Below are 24,627 nucleotides of genomic sequence, written 5' to 3'. Positions count from 1 at the left end.
GATGTACCTTATGAAACATCTAGGGCACAAGCCTGGGTTTGGACGCAGGTGGACGGAGTCCCTCCACTGTTTTTAGCAAGCGTACCCAGATCCCCTACTCCCAAGGCTGGGAGACGTCTCCGAGTGGCCCAGGACTGCAGCTGGTTACATTTACAAACACTGATTTACAAACACTGTCAACGTGTAATTTGGCCTCAGGATGTTTGTAACCCCTCATCCCACTGGCAGATCCCCCTTTACATGCGAGAATGAGGGTTGCCCCCTGGCCGGCACAACCAGCATTTTAATGTCCCAGCCCGTACAAGCATTAAAAGTAAAACACTTTAAAATGTGATCCAGAGTTGCCATAATAAACTCTGACCGATAACGAAAGGCAGAAAGGCCATGTTAGAAAACTAATGGGATGGTTTCACTTAAAGTTCAATTTGACTTTCTCGTCCTGGCCTTTGCAATCAGCGGTGGTTTCTCTGTGGGGACGGTGGAGCTTCGCCCTGCTGCAATGATGAGCAGAAAGTGTCGAAAATAAAATGGTAATACAATAATTTTATTACTATTTTATTTTTGATTGCGAGAGTAGGGCGGGCCAGTGCGTCACTGCTGTCAGTGACTGGCAGCAGTAAGGAGTCGCCACTTCAGTCTGAAGTGCGCATGTAGGTTTGGCCGTCTACCTTGCTCCGGCCAAACTGACATGCACAATTCAAACCTCAGCAGGCACAAGCATACAGAGCCTTTTGGAGCGTGGAGCTGGCCATCTCCAGGGAATCAAGATGCTTAACAGCATGAAAACAGCGTCTTGATTGGATGAGGGAGTTGACTGTGGGCTTCACACTTGAAGAATGTGATGTAGAAGAACAGGGACGTGTGCAGAACAACAAGTAAGGTGTATTTTTAATATTTATATTGGTGTGTATGTTATGCGTGTAGTTTTTTGTGTGTGTGTTTTTCGCCCCTCCAATTTAATTTGCTACCAAGCGCCACTGAAACAGATGGCTGGCATTTTTCTCATGGAAATGTGGAAACTTTGGAGAGGATAGACCAGGAGGGGTTATACTTTAATCTCTAGCCTGGTTTAACAAACTGTAATTGTGAACACACATTTTTGTGCTTTGAAGCTGGATAAATAACACCAGCAGGAAAGGAAACCACATTAGCAACAAGTTTAATGTTTAAAAACACACATACATCATTTCGCTTAAATAATAGCAGCAGTTTAAAAATGTAATCAATCAATCAATCAATCAGGGTTTATAGAGTGCAGCTACTCACACGTTAGGGTCTCAAGGCGCTGAGGGGTACAGCGTGCACCGTAGGTGGATTAGAAAAGCCATGTCTTCAGTTCCTTCGTGAAGCTGGGGAGGGAGGTGGTTTGTCTGATGTGGAGGGTTAGGGTGTTCCAGGCGGTGGCGGCGAGGTAGGAGAAGGAGCATCCTCCTGTTCTGGTTTTCCGGATGCAGGGTACTTCTGCGAGAGAGAGCTGGGCTGAGCGTAGGTTCCTGTGGGGTACGTGGAAGTTGAGTCGCTGGTTAAGGTAGGCAGGTCCGGTGTTGTGGAGGGCTTTGTGTGCGTAGATGAGAATTTTGAAAGTGATTATTTTTTCGATGGGGAGCCAGTGCAGTGTGCGTAGGTGTTGAGAGATGTGGCAGTGTCGGGGTAGGTAGAAGATCAATCTGGTGGCAGAGTTCTGGATGTTTTGCAATTTGCGGGTGAGTTGTTCGTTGATTCCGGCATAGAGTGCATTGCCCTAGTCCAGTCTGCTGGTGATGAGGGCATGTGTGACTGTCTTTCTGTGCTCGAGGGGTATCTATTTGAAGGTCTTGCGTAGGAGGAGGAGGTTGCGGAAGCAGGTGGAGGTGACTGCGTTGATCTAATGGTTCATGCTGAGGTCGGGGTCCAGGATGATTCCGAGGTTGCAGGCATGGCTGCCTGGGGTGGCTAGGTTTCCGAGACTGGGTGGCCACCAGGAGTCGCTCCATGCGTTGGGGGCCCAGGATGAGTACCTCGGTCTTGTTTGTGTTGAGTTGAAGGCAGCTATATCTCATCCAGTTGGTGACTGCTTTCATGCCCTCGTGGAAGTTGTGTCTGAATTTGTCTGATTCGTTGGCGAGGGAGAGGATGCTTTGGGTATCGTCGGCATAGGAAATTATGTTTATTCCATAGCTTCTGAGGATAGTGGCTAGCGGGGCCATGTTGACGTTGAACAGCATGGGGCTGAGGGAGGATCCTTGGGGCATTCCGCAGGTGGTGGGTGTGGGTTCTGAGAAGTATGGGGCGAGTCTCACTCGTTGCGTTCTGCCAGAGAGGAAGGATTGGATCCAGTCGAGGGCCTTGTTTCTAATGCCGAGAGGTCAAGTAGGATGAGTGCCGCCGTCTCTCCCTTGTCTAGTAGGGAGCGGATGTCGTCTGTTGCGGACAGGAGGGCTGTTTCGGTGCTGTGGTTTGACCTGAATCCGGATTGGGAGATCTCAAGGATGTTGTGGCTTTCTAGAAATGTAGCGAGTTGGCTGTTGACTGCTTTTTCTATTACTTTCCTAGGAAATGGAAGCAGGAGGATGGGCCTGAAGTTTTTGGGGTTGGTGGAGTCAGCCAATGGTTTCTTGAGGAGGGGGTTGATGTCGACATGTTTCCAGTAGTGGGGGAAGGTGGCGGCAGCTACTGAGCAGTTGATGGTGAGGCAGAGCTTGGGGGCGATGGTGCCTGCAGCTCTGTTGAAGATGTGATGGGGGCATGGGTCCGTGGGGGCCCCGGAGTGGATGGACTTCATGGTTTTCAATGTATCTTCTGTGGAGAGGGGTGTCCAAGTAGAGATAGTGGGTTTGTTGGTGTTGGTTGTTGGACGGGGGGTTCTTGTTGAAACTGTCGTAGATGGTCTTAATTTTGTGGTGGAAATAGGTGTTGAGTCTGTTGCAGGGGTCCTGTGAGGGTGGAATGTCCGTTGTGTCGCTGTTGGGTTGGGCGAACTCCTTGATGATGTTGAAGAGTTCCTTGCTGTTGTGTGATTATGAGGAGATCCTGTCTTGGACGGTCTTCTTTCTGGTGTTTCTGATGAGTTGGTGGTGTGCAGTGGTGCTGGCTTTGAAGCTGCAGTGGGCTTCTGGGGATTTAGGGGCATATTTATACTCTGTTTGCGCCGAATTAGCGTCGTTTTTTTCGACGCAAATTCGGCGCAAAACTAACGCCATATTTATACTTTGGCGTTAGACGCGTCTAGCGCCAAAGTATGAGGAAAGAGCGTCGTTTTTTTGCGTGAACGCCTTCCTTGCGTTAATGAGATGCAAGGTAGGCGTTCCCGTCCAAAAAAATGACTGCGACACAAATGCGTCGTATTTATACTCCCGGGCAAAAATCACGCCCGGGAGTAGGCGGGGCAAAAAAAACCGCATTTGCGCCTCTTTTTAACGCCTGGGTCAGGGCAGGCGTTAAGGGACCTGTGGGCTCAAAATGAGCCCACAGCTGCCCTCCCATGCCCCCAGGGACCCCCCCTGCCACCCTTGCCCACCCCAGGAGGACACCCAAGGATGGAGGGACCCATCCCAGGGACATTCAGGTAAGTTCAGGTAAGTATAATTATTTATTTTTTTTATATATTTTTTTGGCATAGGGGGGCCTGATTTGTGCCCCCCTACATGCCTCAATGCCCAATGACCATGCCCAGGGGACATAAGTCCCCTGGGCATGGCCATTGGGCAAGGGGGCATGACTCCTGTCTTTACTAAGACAGGAGTCATGTAAATGGCGTCGTTAAAAATGGCGCAAATCGGGTGGAGGCGATTTTTTAGCGTCAACCTGACTTGCACCATTTTTAAGACGCCCTAACGCCATTTTCCCCAACGCCGGCGCTGCCTGGTGTACGTGGTTTTTTTCCACGCACACCAGGCAGCGCCGGTCTGCTAGCGCCGGCTAACGCCATTCAATAAATACGGCGCCCGCATGGCGCTTCAGAATGGCGTTAGCCGGCGCTAAACTTTTTGACGCTAAACTGCGTTAGCGCAGTTTAGCGTCAAAAAGTATAAATACGGGCCTTAGTGTTTCTCCAGATTTTCTCAAGGCGGCGACAGGTGCGTCTTGATTCCTGGAGTTCAGGGGTAAACCAGCTGGCTCTCTTTCCATGGGTGTTGTTCTTTTTGAGGGGGGCTATGGTGTTGGCGCAGTTGGTGATCCACTTGTGGAAGATGCGTGCTGCAGTGTTTAGATCCTCGTTGCATGCGATGGTGGATGCAGCAATGGAGAGGGCAGTGGTGAGCCTATTGTCGGTTATTCTTGTCCAGTTTCTATGCAATGGCTGGGGTTGGGGTCTGGTGATGGTGGGTGAGTTGCAGGTGAAGTGGATGCATCGGTGATATGTCCATGGGAGTTCTGTGGTGTAGCTTAATGTAGCAGTGGTTCCTGTGGTGAAGATGGGATCAAGGGTATGTCCTGCCGAGTGTGTTGGCTCTGTCACGATCTGTCGAACTCCTATGTTGTGAAGGTTGTCTAGGAGGGAAGCGGTGTTGGGGTCTTGTGGTTTCTCGAGGTGGAAGTTGAGGTCTCCCAGCAAGGTGTAATTGGTGGCTGCGATGGCTTGTGCAGAGATGAAGTCCTTGATGGAGCCAGCGAAATGTGTGCGGGGTCCGGGAGGGCAGTAGATGATGGCTCCCCTGATGGTGGATGTCGGGCTGGTGTGTAGCTTGAAGTAGAGGTGTTCCATCAGGTTAGTGGCTTCTTTGGAGTCTTCAGAGTGTGTGTTCAGGTGGAAGTTGGACCTGTGGACGATGGCGATTTTCCCCCCCCCAGGGCGGCTGGGTCATTCTTTCCGGGCGATCTTGTACCCCTGGGGGATGGCGATAGTGACGTCTGGGCCTGAGGGGTTGTTGGTCCAGGTCTCAGTGAGGAATGCAACGTCCGGGGTGATGCTGTCGATGAGGTACCAGATTTTGGTGGCGTGTTTATGGAGGGAGCAGACGTTGAGGAGGATGCACTTTAGGGGTTTAGGGTTTGATGAGTTGTTGCGGGTGAGTTGTGCTGGGAGCCAGGTCTTGGTGGTGGTGCAGGTTTGATGGCAGCGGAGGCAGCTGAATGGACCATGTGTGTTTCTTGGAGCTGCTTGCTTGCAGTTGTTGTTGCGTCCTGGGTTGAGTGCGATGAGTTCATCTGCTGTGTAGAGGCAGCGGGTGGCAGGGCCAGGGGTCCTGGCGCTGGTCTCGTTCGGGTCACGGACGTGCACAGACCGGCTTGCCTAATGTAATTAACAAGTGTCTCTTGAAAAATGTTTAGCTTTTTCGCCATTTTGGGGCTTAGATACACTTTCATACATGGCAAAAACTACATCTCATTTATAAAAACAAAAATGCCATTAGTGATTGTTATTTTTTCATTTTTTTTAAGTAGGCCTTTGAACGTTTAAGTGAGGATGACTATATGGGCATGACATTCTTTTCAGTGATGTCACTTCCTCTGATGTCAAGGTGATTTGCATATGATAATTAGCCTCTCTACTTAACAAAGGTTAGAAAAACAAGGAGGAAAAAGGCAAAAAGTCTAGGGAATGACCCTGTAAAAGGGCCAGGTCCAACAGTTAGGCCTTGTGTCCTGCATATAGTGCTGCGCTTCACCGCTTCCAGGAAGGAATGTGCCACAATATGCTTTCATACACTTCCCCATATCTCTGTAAATAAAATACTTCCTTATTGCATCTTGTGTCACGCTTTTGATTCCCGATGCTCTGCTTTTTGGGGTTGATAGTTTTACTGTTCCCATTCTGAGTAATGACCCTGGATTCCAGAAGTACATTCATACATAAAGCTGCAATGGGTATAGTTTTGCAATCCATGTTTCTTGTTTAAAGGTCTCCTTTGATTGGATATTGCATGAGATATTTGTAGCATATTAATTTTGAATGCTTTCAAAATGTTTTGACATTTGCAATAGACGATAAAAAGCTTTTATAATGAAACTATTTTTCTTCAAGCATTGAAACTTAAATGTTGGTAAAAGTCACATTCTAAAATCATAAATCGTGCAGCATTTGATAGGAGATGCTCATTAGTTTGTCTCCAGTCATAATTAATTTAAAATTGTTTCTTTCTTCTTTGTCTTCTATTCCCATGTTCTTCTTTTATTAAACATAATAAAAGTCATCGTGTTGTTAGATATGCAATAAAATACTGGCTAGGACAGGAGGTTGTTTTAGTTACTTGAGCTCATTTTAATGAATTAAAATCTGGATTATTGATCTCCCGTAGCATGTTCATGTTATTGCAATAAAATATTTACACTGCAAAAATGAAGGTTTGTGCCTTAATGGGTTCTCTGTGCATTATGCATCAGTGAAAAATGCAATAAATAATAATGACAAACTATATTACAGTTTCTTGTCTATGTAGATTGTTACATGTGGCTTCATAACGTTGTTGCCTTGTCTGTCTTCGAATGCAAGAAAAATCATGTATCTGTGTCTGTAAAGGTGGCTGGACGGAGTGTCCTATATGGTGAGCCAGCTAATAAGTCCACCAAGGTGCAAGACGTCAAGTCAGCTGGGAAATCCATCATGGTGTAAGACCCCAAGGCAGCTGAGGAGTCCATCAAGGTGTAAGACCCCAAGGCAGCTGAGGAGTCCATTAAGGTGCAAGACTCCAAGGGAGATTAGAAGTCCATCAAGATGCAAGACCCCAAGGCAGCTGAGAAGTCCATCAAGGTGTAAGTGCCCAAGGCAGTTGAGAAGTCCATCAAGGTGCTAGACTCCCAGGCAGCTAAGAAGTCCATCAAGGTGAAAGACCCCCAAGGCAGCTGAGAAGTTCATCAAGGTGCAAGACCCCAAAGCAACTGGGAAGTCCATCAAGGTGCAATACCTTAAGGCAGCTGAGGAGGCCATCAAGGTCCAAGACCCCATGGCACCTGAGAAGTCCATCAATTTGGAAGATTCCAAAGTGGCTGATAATTTGTTACATCTAATTGTAGAATATAGACCCTAAGTGTAAAACCAAGAATGTACAGGATTGAGGGCAAGATTCTAGAGAATTACAGTTATTGCCTTACTTTGGTCCCGGTGGTTGTTGATCCTGTACTATGCAATAAACCTCTTCAAAACTATCTCATTCATGGTTACTCTCTGTTTTAGCAGTGGTGACGAGTTGTATAGAACCACAAGGTTCCTTGGGAAGTTCACTTTACCCTGCTGACGAACCAGTCATTGAAGGCTATTATGAGCGACAAATAGAAAGCCAACATCAGTTGGTATGTTCCTGGAAGAACATATTAGCGACATCAGTTCGTGGTTCAGTTAAAGCTCTGTAATTGTGCTGTATTGGACAAAAGACTGACCTCATCAAGGTTTCTGTTGCTACTCAGCTTTCCCACTGTTGACGCAACCTCAAGACACTTTCTAGCAGCTCCATCAATCTTCCATTGGTGCAACATCGGATGATGTCGGACAATGCAGCGACGTGAACTCCAGGCAGTCGTGTTGACAAGTCAGGCAGTCTAATAATGTCAGGAACATGCTAAGGTAAGCACCACACATTGTCAGCCGATCGGTCTTCCTTCTGCTATCCGCGCAAAAGGTGTGCTCTGTTAATATTTGAAGTGCAATTCACTGCTAGGTAAGTGCCTGCTGGATTATCAGCTGATGAGTTTCTTGTCAATGCACCCTGATGGAATTGTGAGATGGTCTGTGGAAGTGCAGTTCAAACAAATAAGGTATTGAGTTTGGGTGAATTATACAAGAAGTTGCATCAGTAATTTGCATTAGTAATTGTGAGTTCAGACCACTTATACGAAAAGTGGCATCAACGACGATAAGAGAAATTCTTGAGTTTCTAGTTCTCACCCAATGAAGCCAGTGTGGGATTAGCTGACTATCCCATCTTGCAGAACTGCTGAACGATAGATATTGAGGTGCGGCAATAAAGTACCCAGTGCTCAAGCCTTGTTACGAGTAACAGCATATGGTGATCTTTGTTGTTTTAGTTTGTTGCGTGACAAGTTGACGCCGCTTCCTATTTTAAATAACATTTCATCACATTTAAGTGCATAATGAAATGTAGCGTGCCACCTCCCACATTCCTTCAAACACCTGGAGGGCCTGCAATACACTGGGAGAATTTAAGTGACGTTTGTGAGACCTATGTCTGGGGACATAGTTTTCTTACATAAAAATGTGCTTTATTAAAACATATTTTAGATGTGGAAGTGAGAAAAGTATTAAAACCATTACTAGTACCAAGGAGAAAAAATATGGGTGATGTAGATGAAATGGACACACGTGATCATGAAAATGAATCTGCCATGCAAGTGCTAGAGAACAATTATAAGGTTAAGGTAAAAACAGTTTGAGATGGCATTTTTTTTTCTCCAAGGCACAATTAGCCAGTGAAACCATAGAGTAGTACGTGGCTGCTTCAAGAGGATTAGCAGCATCCAGGAAATGTAAAGACTTGCAAGAAAAGAATCCTTAGAGCCATCTGCTAAATCGTCCTAGGAACTTGAAAATTAAGCAAAAGTTATTTAGTGTTAACACATGGCAGGGCAATTCATTTGGCCAAAATAACTGAAACATGTAGATATATATGAAGAAACCTAACCCCAGAGAAAGGGATAATGTAGTTAGTGCATTTAAAACATCAGGTAAATAAAAAACTGGAGAGGAAGTCATGAAAAGCCATAAGTACTCAAGAAAGAGTAGGCAAAGGTTCCACCACTGAGGAAGTGTGTGAAATACGGTATCCCGAAACAACTATTCTGCTGTAAATGTGAATGTAAATTTTATAAGTATAAAAAGATTGCTAATTGTTTCAGGAGTGTGTAGGAATGGTAAGATTGATGTGAATTTCATGTGAAGGTGGAGATCAAGCACACATGACAAAGACAACTAAGTTTTCATAGTGTGCATGAATACCATTAATTCAAGAATGCTAATAATTCAAATAAATACCAGCCTTCTGGGTACACTGTGGGATACTGAGAGTTGAGTTTGAGATGTGGCTGGATTCATGATCACCTAATCTGTTTATAGACAGAGAATCTTTTGGTAAATTGACTGGGGTGAAGCTGGAGAAATACAAAATCTGCCCAGTGGGGTATTGTGGGGTCAAGTCGCTATTAGTGGGCTGTTGTGATGCTGAATTGTGCTACAATGTGTGCAAAATCAGTGTAAGGTCTATATGGTGACCATGGGAAAAAAATCTGTAAAAAGGGGTTGAGCAAAGAGGATTAGCTAACACATTGAAGCATAATCATCTGGATCAAGTCTTGACGATGAAAGAAGAGTTTGTGACTTGAGAGAAATAATTTCCGAAGGGTTTTTGCAGAACTTGGGTATCTGAAGGGTTTCTCCCACTACATTAAACCAATAAAGAAAAGTATTCCAAAAACACACAAAGTGAGAGGAGTTGCTCTATCTGTGGGGGAACAGTTAAGCAAATAGATGCAACAACATGAGTGACTATGTACAACGGGGCTGATTTAGATCTCGGAGGATGGAATACTCTGTCACAAATGTGAGGGATGTCCCGTCTGCCATATTACGATCTACATAGCATATAATGGGATCGCAATATGGCAGCCAGGATATCCGTCCCTTTTGTGATGGAGTATTCCCCTTCGCCATGACCTAAATCAAGCCCTCTGTTATTAGCTAAAAACCAAGTGGCAGCATGAGAATGTGTAAGGTACTAGGGTATTTGAATGCTGGTGTCTGGATTGATTGGCATCCCCTGTTGAACTGCAATGATATATTGGCTGTTATTGGGAAGGCACAGTTGTTCTCCATGATTGATTTATTTCAGGTGTAACAGGTGATTTTTCTACCACAATCCAGACACTGACATAGTTTGTTTCTGCTGAAAGGACACATATATTTGTAACTAATATTGTCTGGTTGGCATCAGCATCATATGTTTGTCAGTAGATGATGCAGGGATTATTTCAGAACATGCCATATGTGATGTACTTTCAGGATGGCATTCTGGTCTATGGGAAGATGGAGAGGTGAGTGACAGAACACTGAGGGAGGTAGTGCCAACCATACGCAAGGCAGATTTAGTGATATAAAACAAGAAATGTTGACACCATCCTCCGATTAGATCCAGGGAAGTTGGCCAATGAGAGGAGAATTGGCAGGTCACTTTTTCGAAACTGGCTGTCTGAGCAGGGTAATAAAGCAGGTAAATTGCTATATTTATTGTCTCAAAAAGAAGCTGGGTCCAGGATTACCCCATCTAACCATGCCTAGAATGGCTTTTCTGTCTCCAAGTTTGTTGAGACTGCAGAAGTTATCGCCAACTATTACCCTTCAATGACAGAAGCCCCCCCTTCTATTGCTAACACCCTAATAACTGAGTCGTTTTCTGCACTAGACCAGAAGAAGCTTGACGAGCCACTGATCCTAGATGAGATTCAGTTGGCGATGTTGCCTCTCCATTGGGCAAGGCCCCAGGCCTGAACAGCATTCCCGTTTAATTTTTTTAAAGATTCTTCTTTCTCCTGACAATACACCTTGTGACACTTTTCCGGGAGATAGCATGGTCTGGTTCACTGCCAGATGACCTGTGCTGTGCTACTATAACTACTATCCTTAAACCTGGAAAACTTCAAAAGCTTTGTGCCTCCTACAGGCCTATCTTCTCCTGACCATGGAGATCAAGCTCTTCGTCAAAACCCTGGCCACTAGACTATCCAAGGTCATAAAGACGCTGGTCATTGAGGATCAAACTGGATTTCTGTCTGGAATAAATACACGACACTGCCTTCATCAATTTCATGTGACAATCTCTAGGGTTGGCGACCTACAAAGCCAAGCAGCATGGTTATTTTTAGATCATGAAAAAACATTTGATACAGTGCACTGACCCTTTCATCTCCAAATACTACACACAATGAATTTGGGCCTCAGTTTTTGGCCATGGTGAAGGCCCTATACAATGCTCCAAGGGCCCTAGTGACAGTCAATGGGGTGCTTTCGTTGTTCTTTTCTATTGAGCATGGCACAAGTTAGGCCTATTTCTCCTCTTTGCCCTGGTGAAGGAACCCTTCATGGAGTGGATCAGAACAGATGCTTAGATACACGACTTTGAATGAGCTGGAGACAGGGAGGACAGTGTAGCATTATATACTGATGGCATGCTACTATGTATTTAACGCCCATGGGCTTCCCTACCTCCCCTGATACAGATGCTAGAAATATATAAGGAAATGCAGATTGACAGTTAATTTGTGGGAAACAACATACATACCCTTGAGGGGTGCGCCACCCCAGCTCTGATCCAAAGTCCAGTTTTGAATAACAGACGCCCCCTTCCTATATCTGGATATAGACATGACTGCCAAGTAACCTGGGACATTAACATCATCCCAATCCTAAAATGTACTTGTGCCAACTTGGAGGCTTGTGCTGCTTTACTCCTTAGTTTAATGAGATGGGTAGTGCTTTATAAAATTAAAGTCCTTCCCCATTTCCTCTGTGTACTGCAGAATTACCGCCATTTTCTGCCATCCACCTTCTTTCAGGATAACCAATCTCTAGGTTTCTTTGGGTGTATAGGCTCCCGATGGTGTCATATGCCAAGTACACTCTCTCGATGTTTGAGGGTGGTCCGGGGGTCCTGGACCTCCAACTTTACTATCAGGTGGCTCAGACAGTGTCAATTGATGACTAGCTGCATGAGGACAGACATAACGTTTCCTGGAGACTAGAGCTGGCTGCCCTCCACAAACTAGGCACTCTAAACCTATTATAGGGAGGATGCTCTCCAGCCTCACTTCCTGGGGTGATGAGGCTACCGCTTCTGTGCTGGCAAGCGGCCGTCTCTGACATTAAATGGCTTAACAGACTCACTGCACAAACTCAACTCTGGAATGTCTTCCATGCATGGGACCTGTATCTCCAGATTGGAGGATATATGGGACCACAACCATGTTATGTCTTTTTTTCAGTATCTCCATATCCATAATACGTCGGACGAGCCTGAGAAAGGTGCCAGGCTGACCCGCTGGAGGTTAAGCTGATGCAGGGCCACTGGGCAGTAAGGGAATTTTTAGGCTCTACATGACTGGCCTACTTAATATCCCTCACTTGCTCCAGGGATTCAAGAGGGTGTGGGAGAGCGATGTGGGCAAGATAACAAGGATGGTTGGCAGGAAGCCAAGATAGCTTCCCATAGGCTCTCTATTCCCTCTAACTTGTGGATGATACAGTTCAACTATTTGTACCAGACACACTACAGCCCTGAGACGCAGTGGAATATTGGGAGGTCTCCTAATCCTAACTGCAGACTCTCTGAGATGCAGATGGGACTTTCTACCACAGAGTTTAGTTGTGCCCAGTTATTGCCCATTATGGGCAGAATACATATGGCACCCTGGCTCATATGTTACGCATACCCAATGTAATTGATCCCAAGGTGGCCCTATTGGGGGCGATGGAGGGCTGGGCGCTTTTCTGCAGTCAGACGACAACTGCCACAATTGTGTTCCTTGTGGATAAGCAAGATATTTCTAGATACTGGCGAGTGACTGAGCCGCCATCCTTAACAATTTGCACCTGAGGCATGGACCACTGTAGTAACACAGAGAAAGAGATCTACAAATGGAGAGGGTGTGTGAACACCAGAGGTTATGGGGCTCTTGGACTTCCAGAAGCTTAGAATCCTGAATAGTTTTAATGTAAAATGCTATACTGCAGGGCTCACTGTACATATAGTGGTAACAAGGATTTATTTTATGGGGTATCGCCCTGTTGCTATAGTTGGTGCCATTGTGCCATGTTATGCACTTTAGCTGTGGTCTTTAAAGTACATTTCTGAGGGATTTTTCAACACATGTTGAAATTAACCATAACTAGGCTTCTGCGAAATATCCATTACACCACCATAATCTTGCATAATTTCATGAGTTGTGCATTATGCGTATCATGCAAAGTACCCACAAATACTTATGCCACGTGACATAATTATACTTCAAAAGGTTTACGCTGGAGCATAAGAAGAATCTGACCTACCAGAAATCGAGTGGCTGTTCTTCACGCCACTTGTGTTGTTCCCCTATTTCTTTAGCTGGAAATACGTCCCAGAGTCTAAAATGTAAGGGTGAATTTCATGCTAAAAGATTGCACTAAGGGTCAGTTTTGCATCTCACATACTTTTCTGTAATGTTTGCAAAACATCACATATTTACATAAAAGCAAAGTATGTGAATTTCACACACCCCTCACTATAACTTTACTTTAATATTTGCTTTGTCAGTGTTTCTTTTAATGTTTTTGATTATATACCACATTCATTGGTTCACTGCTGCCTACCTCCCATGGTGGCCAACACCCACTGCACGTGACCTCCAGATGTGCACAGCAGGGGTTGGGAACAGGTCTTAGCCTTTGGCCAGAACCTGTGCCCAACAAACCATGGTCGACCATCACCCCAAAATTGCAGCATACCAAATTCTTGTTCAACATTTTTTTAATAGAATTTGAGAATCCTTTGTCAGATTCACACATCCTGAGACCCAGGAAGGTCTGCAAGACCCAGGTCAGGTTTGGAATTTACAAAGATGGCAAAAACATTCATGAATCCCATAATATTTGTTTTAACTTAATTGTAATGCCAGCGGACTCCCTTTGGCCCCCACTCCCCCCACACTTCGGCGTAGAAATTAGGAGAGGCTCACCCTTTCCATTATTCCTTTTGTTTTTTCCATATGGTGCTCAGTGCACCGTGATGGGTAATGGAGACCACTAACTGGTCACAGAGATCAAGGGAGATTCATGAATCCACAACTGGATTTGCAAATCTGCAATGGGCAATGGGAGATAGTGCCCCCTCGTTCAATGGTGGGTCTTCTTCTTATTTAAGTGGATACGTTCTTTGAAGTGGAAGCCTGCACTTTGAGGCTGCACTGGCCAGCATGTTTCCAAGGCTGACCACAAACCCATCCCTGCCACAGTGAACCTATGAGAATCCAAGAGTATTTAAGGCACTTTAAAAGCAGGGCTGAACTACTCAGTGCTTTAAATGGAAAAATAGAAGTGCAGGTACTCTGTAATAGAGTACCTGCTTGTTTCCGAGAAGTGCCGGTACTCTCCAATTAAAAGTATTACGTTTTTCTTGAGATAAGCCGGTACTCTCCCTCTCAAAATAAAAAAGTGCCGGTACTCAGTACCGGAGAGTACCGGCCCATTTAAAGCACTGAATTTTCATATCTAAGGGGACTTTGGCCAGATTCCAAAGCTAATGGTGGACCTACTTGTAAAACCAGTTGCAGAAAGGTGTGTAAATTCGCATTATATACCCATAATGTGTGAACCTACACTCAGAATGCCATATACTGACAGAATATTATAACATTATGGTGTGAATTTACATAGGAGTTAATCTACCCAAAGGGGAGGTGAGTGGATACATCTGTATGGAAACACTGAAAACGAAGACAAACACGTATAAACTCGACATTCTGAGGGCATTTAAGGTGGAATTGATGAGAGGTCTTAATAGCCAAGGAAATGGCATACAAGAATGTAAAACAACAAAACTAACTACCTACACAGGGGTGGGGTAGGAGGCATATGAGCCTAAGTTCCCCATTGCATCGTGGTATTTGATGTTCATAATATTTTCATTGACTCAGGAGTGTGCATCAGGGGCGTAGTTTTGGGAGGGGAGTGTTTGGGGTGTTGAACCCCCTGAAAAATGTATTCTGTAGTAAATAGTTGGGTACAAGTAATTTCAGTCGGGTATGTGGACATGTCTGTCGAATTTCTCCTGGGATTTTTACATGCACACACTGACAAAAAAACACACGCACACTCCCCTCAGTTTTAAGGCCTAAAAACTGTTGATTTGTTAGAAAACTATTGGGGTATATTTACATGACCCTAGCGCCATTGGAGCATCACTTTTAGCGATACTCCAGTGGCGCTTTGCACTGCGCCATATTTACATGGAGGCGTTAAGCCACTTTTTGTGGCTTAACGCTGCCTTGTACATATGGGCCCTTCCAAAACAGTTTTCTGCGGCAGAGGCCATGCAGTGGGTGTTGCTGTGGGCGTTCCACCGCAACACCAATATCTGTTGACGCTGCCCCAGATTTACAAGGAGTCGTAAATCTGAGGCAGCGTCAAAAACGAACGCCACCCCAGGGGTAACGTTAGCATGGCGCAGCAAGGAAAAATACTTTTGTTTTTCCTCATTTTTGCTTTTTCTATGTGCACTGCATTCTCCAGCACACATAGAAAGTGGAAAAGGCCACTAATAATTGTTTATGTGCAGGAAGGTGTCCCCCAATAATGACGATTTGCTACTTCTATGTATGCTGCATTATGCAGCACATGCAGCACACATTATGTACAGCATTATGCAGCACACATAGATGTGCCAAATCGCCATTGTAGATTGTTTATGTGCCGGAAGGGACGCCTTTCTGCACATAAACAGTCATTCCATTCAACGCAGACACCCTTGTACTATGGTGCAAGGATGCCTCCGATGGCGCTGGCAGCTAAATTTAGCGTTGGCGCAGGGGTAAATACAGGGATATGCTATATTTTTGTACATACGGTGCATCCCTGCATTTCAGAACTGATGCAGTGCGACGCTGCCCTGCGCCAATTCCATGTAAATATGCCCTGTTGTGTTTTAAGTGCCCCTAACAATGCACCCTCCTCGTTCTCTGCAGTGCTCCTTAAGCCCCCTTCATGTCCTGCTTCTCAAATAATGTGATTTAACAAGATATCCCAGCATAATTGTGGTGAAATTTGAAGCTCACAAACCAAAGCTCCCCGCCCCCCAATCTTATTGACCAACCTCCACCCCTGGTGTGCATTCCCGGAAACATGTTTCTAGATTACCCGTCTTCAAAATGAAGAAGCAGGTCTGATTCAGAGGTGCTTGAAATGATGCTCTTATTTCATCAGGTCAGGTTAACACTCCAATGGACCCAGGTGCTCCCCAAGACTCACCAGCCTCATCATTCCTGTTGTAATTTCCTAAGGGATGGTGAGCAGATGAGCCCCGGGGCTGCAGCCTGCATGCTCTGAGTGGTACAGACCCTGATATACTGAAATCAGGATGTCTCCTTACTCCCAGCCACAGGATTTCTACTCACCAAAGAGTGCACATTTATCAAGAAACATATGTCCAAGGACATCCAGCACTTGATGTGCCAACAGCCGATGGCAAACATCGTAAGTATAAACACCAGTGAGGACTGCATCTACCAGAATGCACTGGGAGAATTAGTGTAGGCTCCCTCACCCCACTGTTTAAAACATCCATCTACACTGCTCGTTTTTTTTAGATTGTTTTGTCAGCCACAACAATCCTATTTCGTTTCCGCCTTTGATCAGTCCTGACGGCTTTCAATGTGTCTAACTTGCTTGGGTGAGGGACTGAATCATCCGTTCTGTTCATACACAGGTGTCGGTAGCAACCGCCTAGCTCAGTGAGTCATGGGACCACTTATCTACATCAACCACGCTCCTCAAAAGGCAATAAAAATGTGTATTTGTGATGGGGAAGAAGATGGGAAAGAGGGGACACCAGCAATACTAGTGGGTGCGTTTGGGAAGTGAACTCCTCTAAACGGAGAGTTTTACCCACAGAGGAAAAGTTCTGAACGTGCAAATGCATTCTAGCTTTACATTCAGGCATCTGTAAATATACACTTCTTGCATTCACACATGTGTAACTGGTAACGTGTGTAACAGGGAACTCCTAAAAGAACTGTAAATGAACTCCTGGGAATCTGTGACCTTTTAGTTTCTCAGGAGGAAATTTGAAATCCTTTGTTAATTTAATCGTTTTCCAAATTCAGGAAGAAGACTAGTGGAGAATATTGCACTTGTTTTCTGTGATTTGTGCTAAAGCTGTGCCGTGCCAGGCCAACCTCCAAGCATTTAGAATGTGTTAAACCTGCTGCCTCCATTTTTCTAACCTCGTTTTTGCTGGTTTTAGGACTATGTGCACTTAACCATTGCTAACTAGTGCTAACGTGCGTGTGCTCTCTTCCCTAAAACATGTTGATATTGGCTTATCCCCAAATGGCACATTTGATGTACTTGTGTGTCCCCTGTAAAGTGCACTACACGTGCTCAGGGCCTGTACATCAAATACTCCTAGTGGACCTGCAGGACTGATTGTGCCACCTACTTCAGTTGTCCTTTAAACATATCTCAGGCCTGTCATTGCAGAGCCTGTGTGTGCAGTTTTAAAGTGCCACTTCGACCTGGCAAAATAAACTTTTTGCCAGGCCCAAACCTTCCTTTTTAATATATAGGCTGCCACCCTTATGGTAGGCCCTGGACAGCTCGGAGGGCAGGGTGCAATTTATTTAAAAAGTAGAGCAGGATGGAAGGAAGAAGATGGACCCAGCCTTAATTACACCTGAAAAGGCTGTGCACAAAGGGCTGCATACCCCCTGTAGACAGCCCAGAGCCGTGGAAGGGAGGGCAGGACATCTGGCCACTTCAAAGGGATGTCTTTGAATGAACCCCCACTTCAAAGGCACGACTGAGTATAGGAACTGGACCTCAGACACCACCACTTCAGTACACTTCTGCACCTGTGGATACTCTGCCAGGAAGCAGGACTGCTGTGCTAATATATGACTGACACTCTGTTGGAGTGTACTCTGCTGAACTCCTGCTTTGCTGTGCCGACCTGCTGCCTGCTGTCCTCTTTCCTGGATGAGAAGGTCTGTACCTCCATCTCTTGAATCTAGAGCCCAGAGTGACCCCAAGGGCTAGTTGGCTGGCCTCCTGATCTGAGGTCTCCAACCACGCTGCTTCTGCACCTAGGCTCTGCTACCTGGGAGTCTACCCTGCCAAGTGAACACCCCAATCCTGGACTCTTGGAAGTGGGCCTAAGGTGTTAGCCAGCAGAACCGACACATCGTCAATACACATCCCCCGGCATAAACAAATCATGGCCTCTACTGTATGGATTGGACCTGTCACAAAAAACACGCATCGTCTCAGCAACCCGCATCTTGGGACAGACGCATCGCTTTCTGAACCCCCACTGCGTGATGCTCTACCAAGCGCAGCTCCTCGCATCTCTTGTTGACAGTAGACTTGACGACAAAACTCCACATAGCAGCTTCACTGCTCAGCCGAATCAACACATCTCCTCCACTGTGCAATACACCGCATTGTCAGCTACTCTGAAGGTGTCTGTGAGCTACTAGTAGCTTGCGATCCACTGGTTAGAGACATATGGATTAAAATTATCTGTGTATTGTTGCGTATCTGGGTGCTCCTCCCGCCACAAATCTGCCAGTCCCATGGTGTCCAGAAAGGGCAACAAGTGCATATCCCTTCTGGGTTTCTCCCCCTTCTTTGTCATCCTGTCCATGTTGCCTAGGCGAGTCAGGTTAACATCCGAGCTCCGAGCTCCAATCAGGAGCATGGCCTCAGGCACCTCCATCAGCCAAGATCCAATTCTGTTGAGTCCTTCAGTCTGCAGGCCAGGGGGAAATACCAGGTGGCCAAAGTCAGATTTATTCCACTCCAAAGCCCACTCAGGGTTGCCTGACAACCCTGGCTGTCCACCCAAGTTTGGGTGACCTACAGGAATATCGACTAGGGGCCAATATGCTCACCCCTCTGGAGCCGGCTGAAAAACCTGAATGCTCTACAGGCAATATCTACCATGATGTAAAACCCTGCATGCATTCCAGGAGAATTGTGTCTCCCAGAGTAGGATTATGTCTGGGTTCTGTCTCACAAGGGATTTCCACATTGCCCTCCTCTTGAGTTTCCCACCAAGGCCATTAATATTCCATGATTAAACCCTAAGGCCAAAGCCGTATCTATTGTTGTTGGTGTCTAGCCTGGTCTGTTGTCACTCCCTCTCGGTGGTGTCTGATAAGCCTCAATCAGTGCCCTGTACCCTCCCCTCCCCATCCAACCTCCTTGCACTGCAGACCCAGAACTACAGTCTCCACCCTCCCATTGCCTGAGGAATCTGTCACCCCATCCCAAACAACAACATGATAGAGTAATTTTACTCTAGTCTCTTGGTAAAAATAACAGAGGAGTAGCGTGGCCCCGTGTATGGCACTGCAAAATCATCTCTATCAGGGAGCCTTCTGGTGACCCCAGTGGGCAGCTCATCAGTTGTTGGCCAATCATGGCAGTCCACTGTCTCCCTCGAATGATTGTGTCTGGCGTCATTGGGGTGACCACTGCCCTACTGGTTTCATCGTACCCTGCTCCAGATTCCCTGGAGTCGCTAGCGATCTCCTCTGAGTCTTTTGCCAGAGCTACCCATTTCTTGCTTTAACCCCAGGAATGCCCCCCACCACTTTGGCCCTCTCCATCTCCACCTGAGTTCTGGTTGGAGCCGCCATCAGGCCGCCGCTTCTCCACCTCCTAGGTCACTGATGCTGCCACTCTCCCTCACTGTGAATTTCACAGGAGTCCGGGAGCGGGTGTCCCCTCGCCTCCAACCAGTCCGATGCATCCAAAGTCTTGTGAAAGAGGTGCACCTCGCCGTTGTCACATATACGTAACTCTGCCCAGGAAAACAAAGCATATTTTAAATTCAGTGTCCAGAGGTGCATTTTTCCATGCTGTTTCTTGCCGTCTCTGGGCAGCAGTGGTGTAGTTCCAGTAAATATTCACCAGGGCACCCCCTATCTGCCAGAGGCCATGGATCTCTGCCACCAGCAGAATGTGGTTGCGGTCACGGAAATTCAGCAGTCATGCTGCAATCGGTCTGGGGAATGCCACCGGTTCAAGAGGTTTGTCTGGCACCCTGTGGGCCCTTTCAACTGTGAACATGTTTGATGTTTTGCCCACCAGCATCAGTGAGGAGCCAGTCTTCTAAAAAGAACTAGGTTCTAGAGCCTTCTGCTTTGTCTGGGATCCCTACCAGATGGATGTGGTTATGCCTGGAGAGGGCTTCCGTGTCCTCCACCCTGTCCATCAGGTAGTCGACAGTTTGCTGTATGGCGCAAATCGCTGCATCTCCCTCTATGATCTTGGGTCCCAGGTTGCTCAGCACTCGCTTAGTTTTGACCACTGTCACTAACAGCTTCTTATGGTCATCTGCAAGAGCACAAGATCCAAGGCCACCACATCAATTTTACTCTCCGGCCTGGGGGGTTTGGTGTCTCTGATAGCCACCAGGATTGCTGGCCTTAATCTAATTCCAGAGGTCCCGAATCCCGGGGTTGAGCAGTCGGCCCGGGGAGTCCTGGGGTGTCCACCCTCAGCCTCATCATCTGTGCACTCTGGTCTCGGGGCCCTGCCCAGTCTGTCTCGTGTCTGGAAACCTCTGCTTCTCACCTATTAGCATCCAGAAGTTCCTGTGGCAGGGCTGACATACACAGGGGGCCACAGGCCTCTCAATCAATCAATCAATCAATCAAGGATTTGTAAAGCGTAGCAAATCACCTGCAAGGATCTCAAGGCCCTGGAGTTGCTATTGCTTTGTGGCAAAAAACGCAGTTTGCGACATGCAAAAGGCCTAACGCGATGCACATCCTCAAATTGCGAGTCGACTCGCAATTTGAGGATGCGACTCGCAAATAGGAAGGGGTGTTCCCTTCCTATTTGCAACTGCATCGCCATGCTGAGTTGCTTTGTGACCGCGAATGTGGTCGCAAACCAACTCGCAGTTACCATCCACTTGAAGTTCCCCTTTGTGAATGTCGCTGAGAATATTTTTTCAGAGCAGGCAGTGGTCCAATGGACCACTGCCTACTCTGAAAATATGAAGCCAAATGGTTTCATTATTTTTTTGAATTGCAACTCGTTTTCCTTTAAGGAAAACGGGCTGCAATTAAAAAAAAAAAACTGCTTTATTAAAAAAAGCAGTCACAGACATGGAGGTCTGCTGTCTCCAGCAGGCCACCATCCCTGTGAGTGCAGGGACTCGCTATGGGGTCGCAATTTGCGACCCACCTCATTAATATTCATGAGGTGGGTCTTTGCGACCCCATAGCGAGTCGCAGAAGGTGTCTGAGACACCTTTCTGCATACAGGTTTGCGAGTTGCAATTTGTGAGTCGGTATGACTCGCAATTTGCAAGTCACAAATTGTTTTTTTGCTACATCTGGCCCTTAGTTCTCCCTTATTTGGGCCCCCATAGGTGCAATAGAGGGCCATGACAATTCACTCTGGGGCTCAGGGGGCCCCACCCTGCTGTCCCTTAGGGTCCACCTCGCCGAGTCCCAGAGCCCCTTATGTCTACCACAGCGATTCGTGCGGGGACTCAAAAGTTCCCACCTGCATTCTCTTCGGGGCTCGCTGGGATGGGTCCCGCTGCCCCGTTGTCAGCTCCTTCGGCCTCTGGGGGGGCACACTCCCCCACTGGGCCGTCGGCTCTCCTCATCTCCCCTGTCATGGCCCAGGGCAAGATCCTTTGGCACAGATTACTGTGTGGCTGCTGCAGCCACCATCTTGCCGGGTTGCGCTACCCGAGCTCTGTCCCGCCTCCTCTTGGGCCCTCTGCAGCCCGGGTCACTTACGTTGCTGCTCCCCAAACTACACCCAGGCTCAAGAACGCCCAGAGAGGAGCTCCAGGATGCCTTCTTCACAGGGCCAGCCGCCACGGCTCACCATTCACACGGCCATTTTCCTCAGCGGCTTGCCCATTGCCCCCCAAACTTTTTAAACATTTGCCTGGGGTATACTTGTGTTTGTATTTCTTTGTATTGTTTTGAGATAGAAGTCATAGAAATTGCTTAATCTGAGCATCCCCTATTTCCTACAATGTCTCAGTGGGGGCTATGGATTCAAGTTATGATTCAGTAGGGGTCTCCAGCTTTCAGAATGTTAAGAACCACTGGCTCAGACTTTTAAATGAAAGGCATTCAGTTAGAGCAATTCTATTTCCTATTGCCCCACAAGACCATTTGGCTAAATTGGCCATCGTGGCTAGAGTGCAATCACGATAGTGCGAATTTCAACAGTGACACATATCGTCATGCCCTCACCACTACCATCCTGTGCCACCTCCAGTGGCATAACATAAGCCCCCGCAGCCCCCTAGGTGCGCGAGGGGCCCTGAGCTCCAGGGGGGGCCCTCAACAAAGATGGTAGGTGGCGGGCCGGGGAGGAGAGGAGCCCCTCCATGTACTTTGCAGGGCCCCCCCTTAAGTTTCGTTACCTGACTCACTCCATTGCTGTCTAGCGAGGTCCCACCATTGAAATCCACTGACATACTCACACTGTACAATGTACCTTTGATTAAAGAACATAAAATGTAAATTTGTCCTAGGATAAAGACAATTATCTATGACATTTCTAAATTGATGCCTTTGAAAGAGTTAAGTATAGGCTTGCACAACTTGTGGAAAAGCACATTTTCTCCTTCATGACATACTTATAAAAATGCAAATGAGAGCCTTATGTAATGTCAAAGTAACAGTACTTCAATGACATTTGAAATATTCGCATGTAACAAAAAATGTAGACGCCAAGTAGTCGAAATATTTTTCCGTTTTTGCAAAAGCTATAATCTGCAGGGTAAAGCATGTTTCAAGAGAATTGTGTCATTTCATCTATGCTGGGCTTGCATAAGAAGACGGATTCCTCACTTCCTTTGACAAAACCTATCATTTTTTCAATAACTTTTGGCATTTCATGTAGAACACCGAGGCCTTGAAACAAACAAAAACAGTTCGTTGAATTGACTCTGTGAAGTTCGTTGTTTTATTTACTGTGTTTATAACAACAAAACAGAAATGTACTTGAACATGTTTTATATCTTTTTATTGTGCTTTTGTGCACAGTCATCTTTTTAATAGTAAAAGCCATGCACTTAAGATCAATTTGCCGATCAAAGGATGAAAACAAACATGAACATCAAAGAACGACTGGCAGATTTTAAATGAACATGCAGTTTCTGGTTCCAGCCTGGAGGTGGGGAGCAGGGAGCAAGGCAGAGGGGAGGGAGGGCATTTGAAAATCAACACAAGGCTACTCGAAAATTAAACACATATAGATGAATATATTATTATTTTCTTAAAGTTTCAAATAATGTCTTTCGAGTCTGTATGTCATTCCTTATTTATAAACTCTAATCTTCTTTATTAATCTTCAAATTCATATAATTGCATTCTAAATTTGATACATTTCAGCAATGATAACAAACCCAGGTCTATAACAAAATACTTACAGATGAATAGATACAGGCGCTCGCCTCCACCCCCCTCTAAGGAAAAAAGATACAATCATATAAAATTTAAATATCATTCATACCCAAACATACCAAGACTCACACATGTCACCATAAAATCCAATAATAGAAAATATATCAAAGTCCGTAGCCTAATATATAACAGCTCTATCAGTTCTTTCGATAATTTCTTTCAGATCAATGCCTTTGATAAAAACAGTCAAATGACTCTTATAGTTCAAAAGTCCATATTTTTAAGTGATGCACCAATATATATACTGCCCGAAAAGTCAATGAGGGAGGGGCCAGAGGATTTAAGATGAAGGAGGAACACAGTTGAAAGGGAAGGAGGGTAGGTGAAGCATTAAAAAAAAATCAGGATGCCAACAGGACCAATTTAAAGAATGGAATCCCATTGGAGTATGAGAAGGGGCGCGTGTGAGAAGGTTGTACCACCAGCAGCATACTTGCCAACATTCTGTGAGCTGAAAGAGGTAGTGTTTTTTCAGTTTCAAAACCACCAATTAGCATAATGATTACATCACTCAATGTGAGGTCACAAGGACCCAGATAGATCCGTTAAAAAAAAAATACATATATTATTATTGGTTTTGATTGTCCCACTACAGAGTACATTTCACAACTTCTTTTTCCAAATCATTCCGTCGCCACTACCACATACTTTTCCTTAACTGGTCACGGGTTTGCGTATACATAGAAGTACATTGAAAGGACCCAGGTAACCTTGTACCTAGTAGCTCAATATGATGTTGTCAATTATTTTTAAAATGTTTGTACCTAACAAAGACCAGCCTATTAAAACTAATTCTAGACAGGGTCAGAGTAAGATAGAAGATAATGAGGTGTGGTTACTTCTGCAATTGCTGTTCATTCTGCAAGAGCACTTCTTTGTAGATCTTGGAAGTGCATTTAGGATGCAACTAAATAAGAGGCTCTGAAAAAGCCAGTTGGAGTTACAGCTGCCTCCTGTAAGGTTGGTGGTTCCTTACAATAGGTTACTGGAATGAGCATCCTTTGAAGCACCTCTCTGCACCTTTCACTTGAATTTGACTTCTCCACAGTCACACAATGTTGAAGGGTCCCACGTGGATTCAGAGGATGGGCCATACCACATAGCATCCTGGTCTAGACAGAGGCACTCCCTTGTGTATCACAAGCCCACCAGGAGGTGCACTCAGTCTTTCCCTTATGCAAGGTTGTGCTTTTGCCCTCACACTGCTCTCATTGTTTGTGTTGTATTCATGTCAACATGAGAATGGTGCGAGCGGAGGGTTATCAATGTATATGCAGTTAAAGAGTTGTACAAGGATGCCATGTCTATAGCATTATAGGAGAAGCCTCCACTCAATTCATGGAGGTTAGTTGTCATTCTTCATCTTCTTTCAGAGTTCAATATTGCATCCCAGGCTCCCACTATCTCTCTCTCGGTGCCTCCTTTCTTACATTCTATGTAAGGTGGTACTCTTTGCCTAGTAGACTAATTCACTTTTCCATTTTCTGCGTGTGGAGACCCCGTCAATTT

The 24,627-nt window shown here is 45.8% G+C and overlaps 2 protein-coding genes across 2 annotated transcripts in view; both read right to left on the bottom strand.

Annotated features, from left to right (window-relative positions):
- LOC138291468 (trichohyalin-like) overlaps positions 1–2,231 on the bottom strand; it is a 79,573-nt gene extending 77,342 nt beyond the window's left edge. The window contains exon 1 of the mRNA XM_069230317.1: positions 1,998–2,231. Within this exon, the coding sequence (XP_069086418.1) occupies positions 1,998–2,231 (234 nt within the window). The remainder of the gene's footprint in view (positions 1–1,997) is intronic.
- CCL19 (C-C motif chemokine ligand 19) overlaps positions 1–24,627 on the bottom strand; it is a 1,093,152-nt gene that overhangs the window by 749,646 nt on the left and 318,879 nt on the right. The window lies entirely within an intron of this gene.

Source organism: Pleurodeles waltl, chromosome 1_1 (assembly GCF_031143425.1).
Source record: "Pleurodeles waltl isolate 20211129_DDA chromosome 1_1, aPleWal1.hap1.20221129, whole genome shotgun sequence".
NCBI classification, from domain to species: Eukaryota; Metazoa; Chordata; class Amphibia; order Caudata; family Salamandridae; genus Pleurodeles; species Pleurodeles waltl.
Note: the sequence above shows the minus strand (reverse complement) of the source record. Positions and strands in the feature narration are given on the sequence as shown.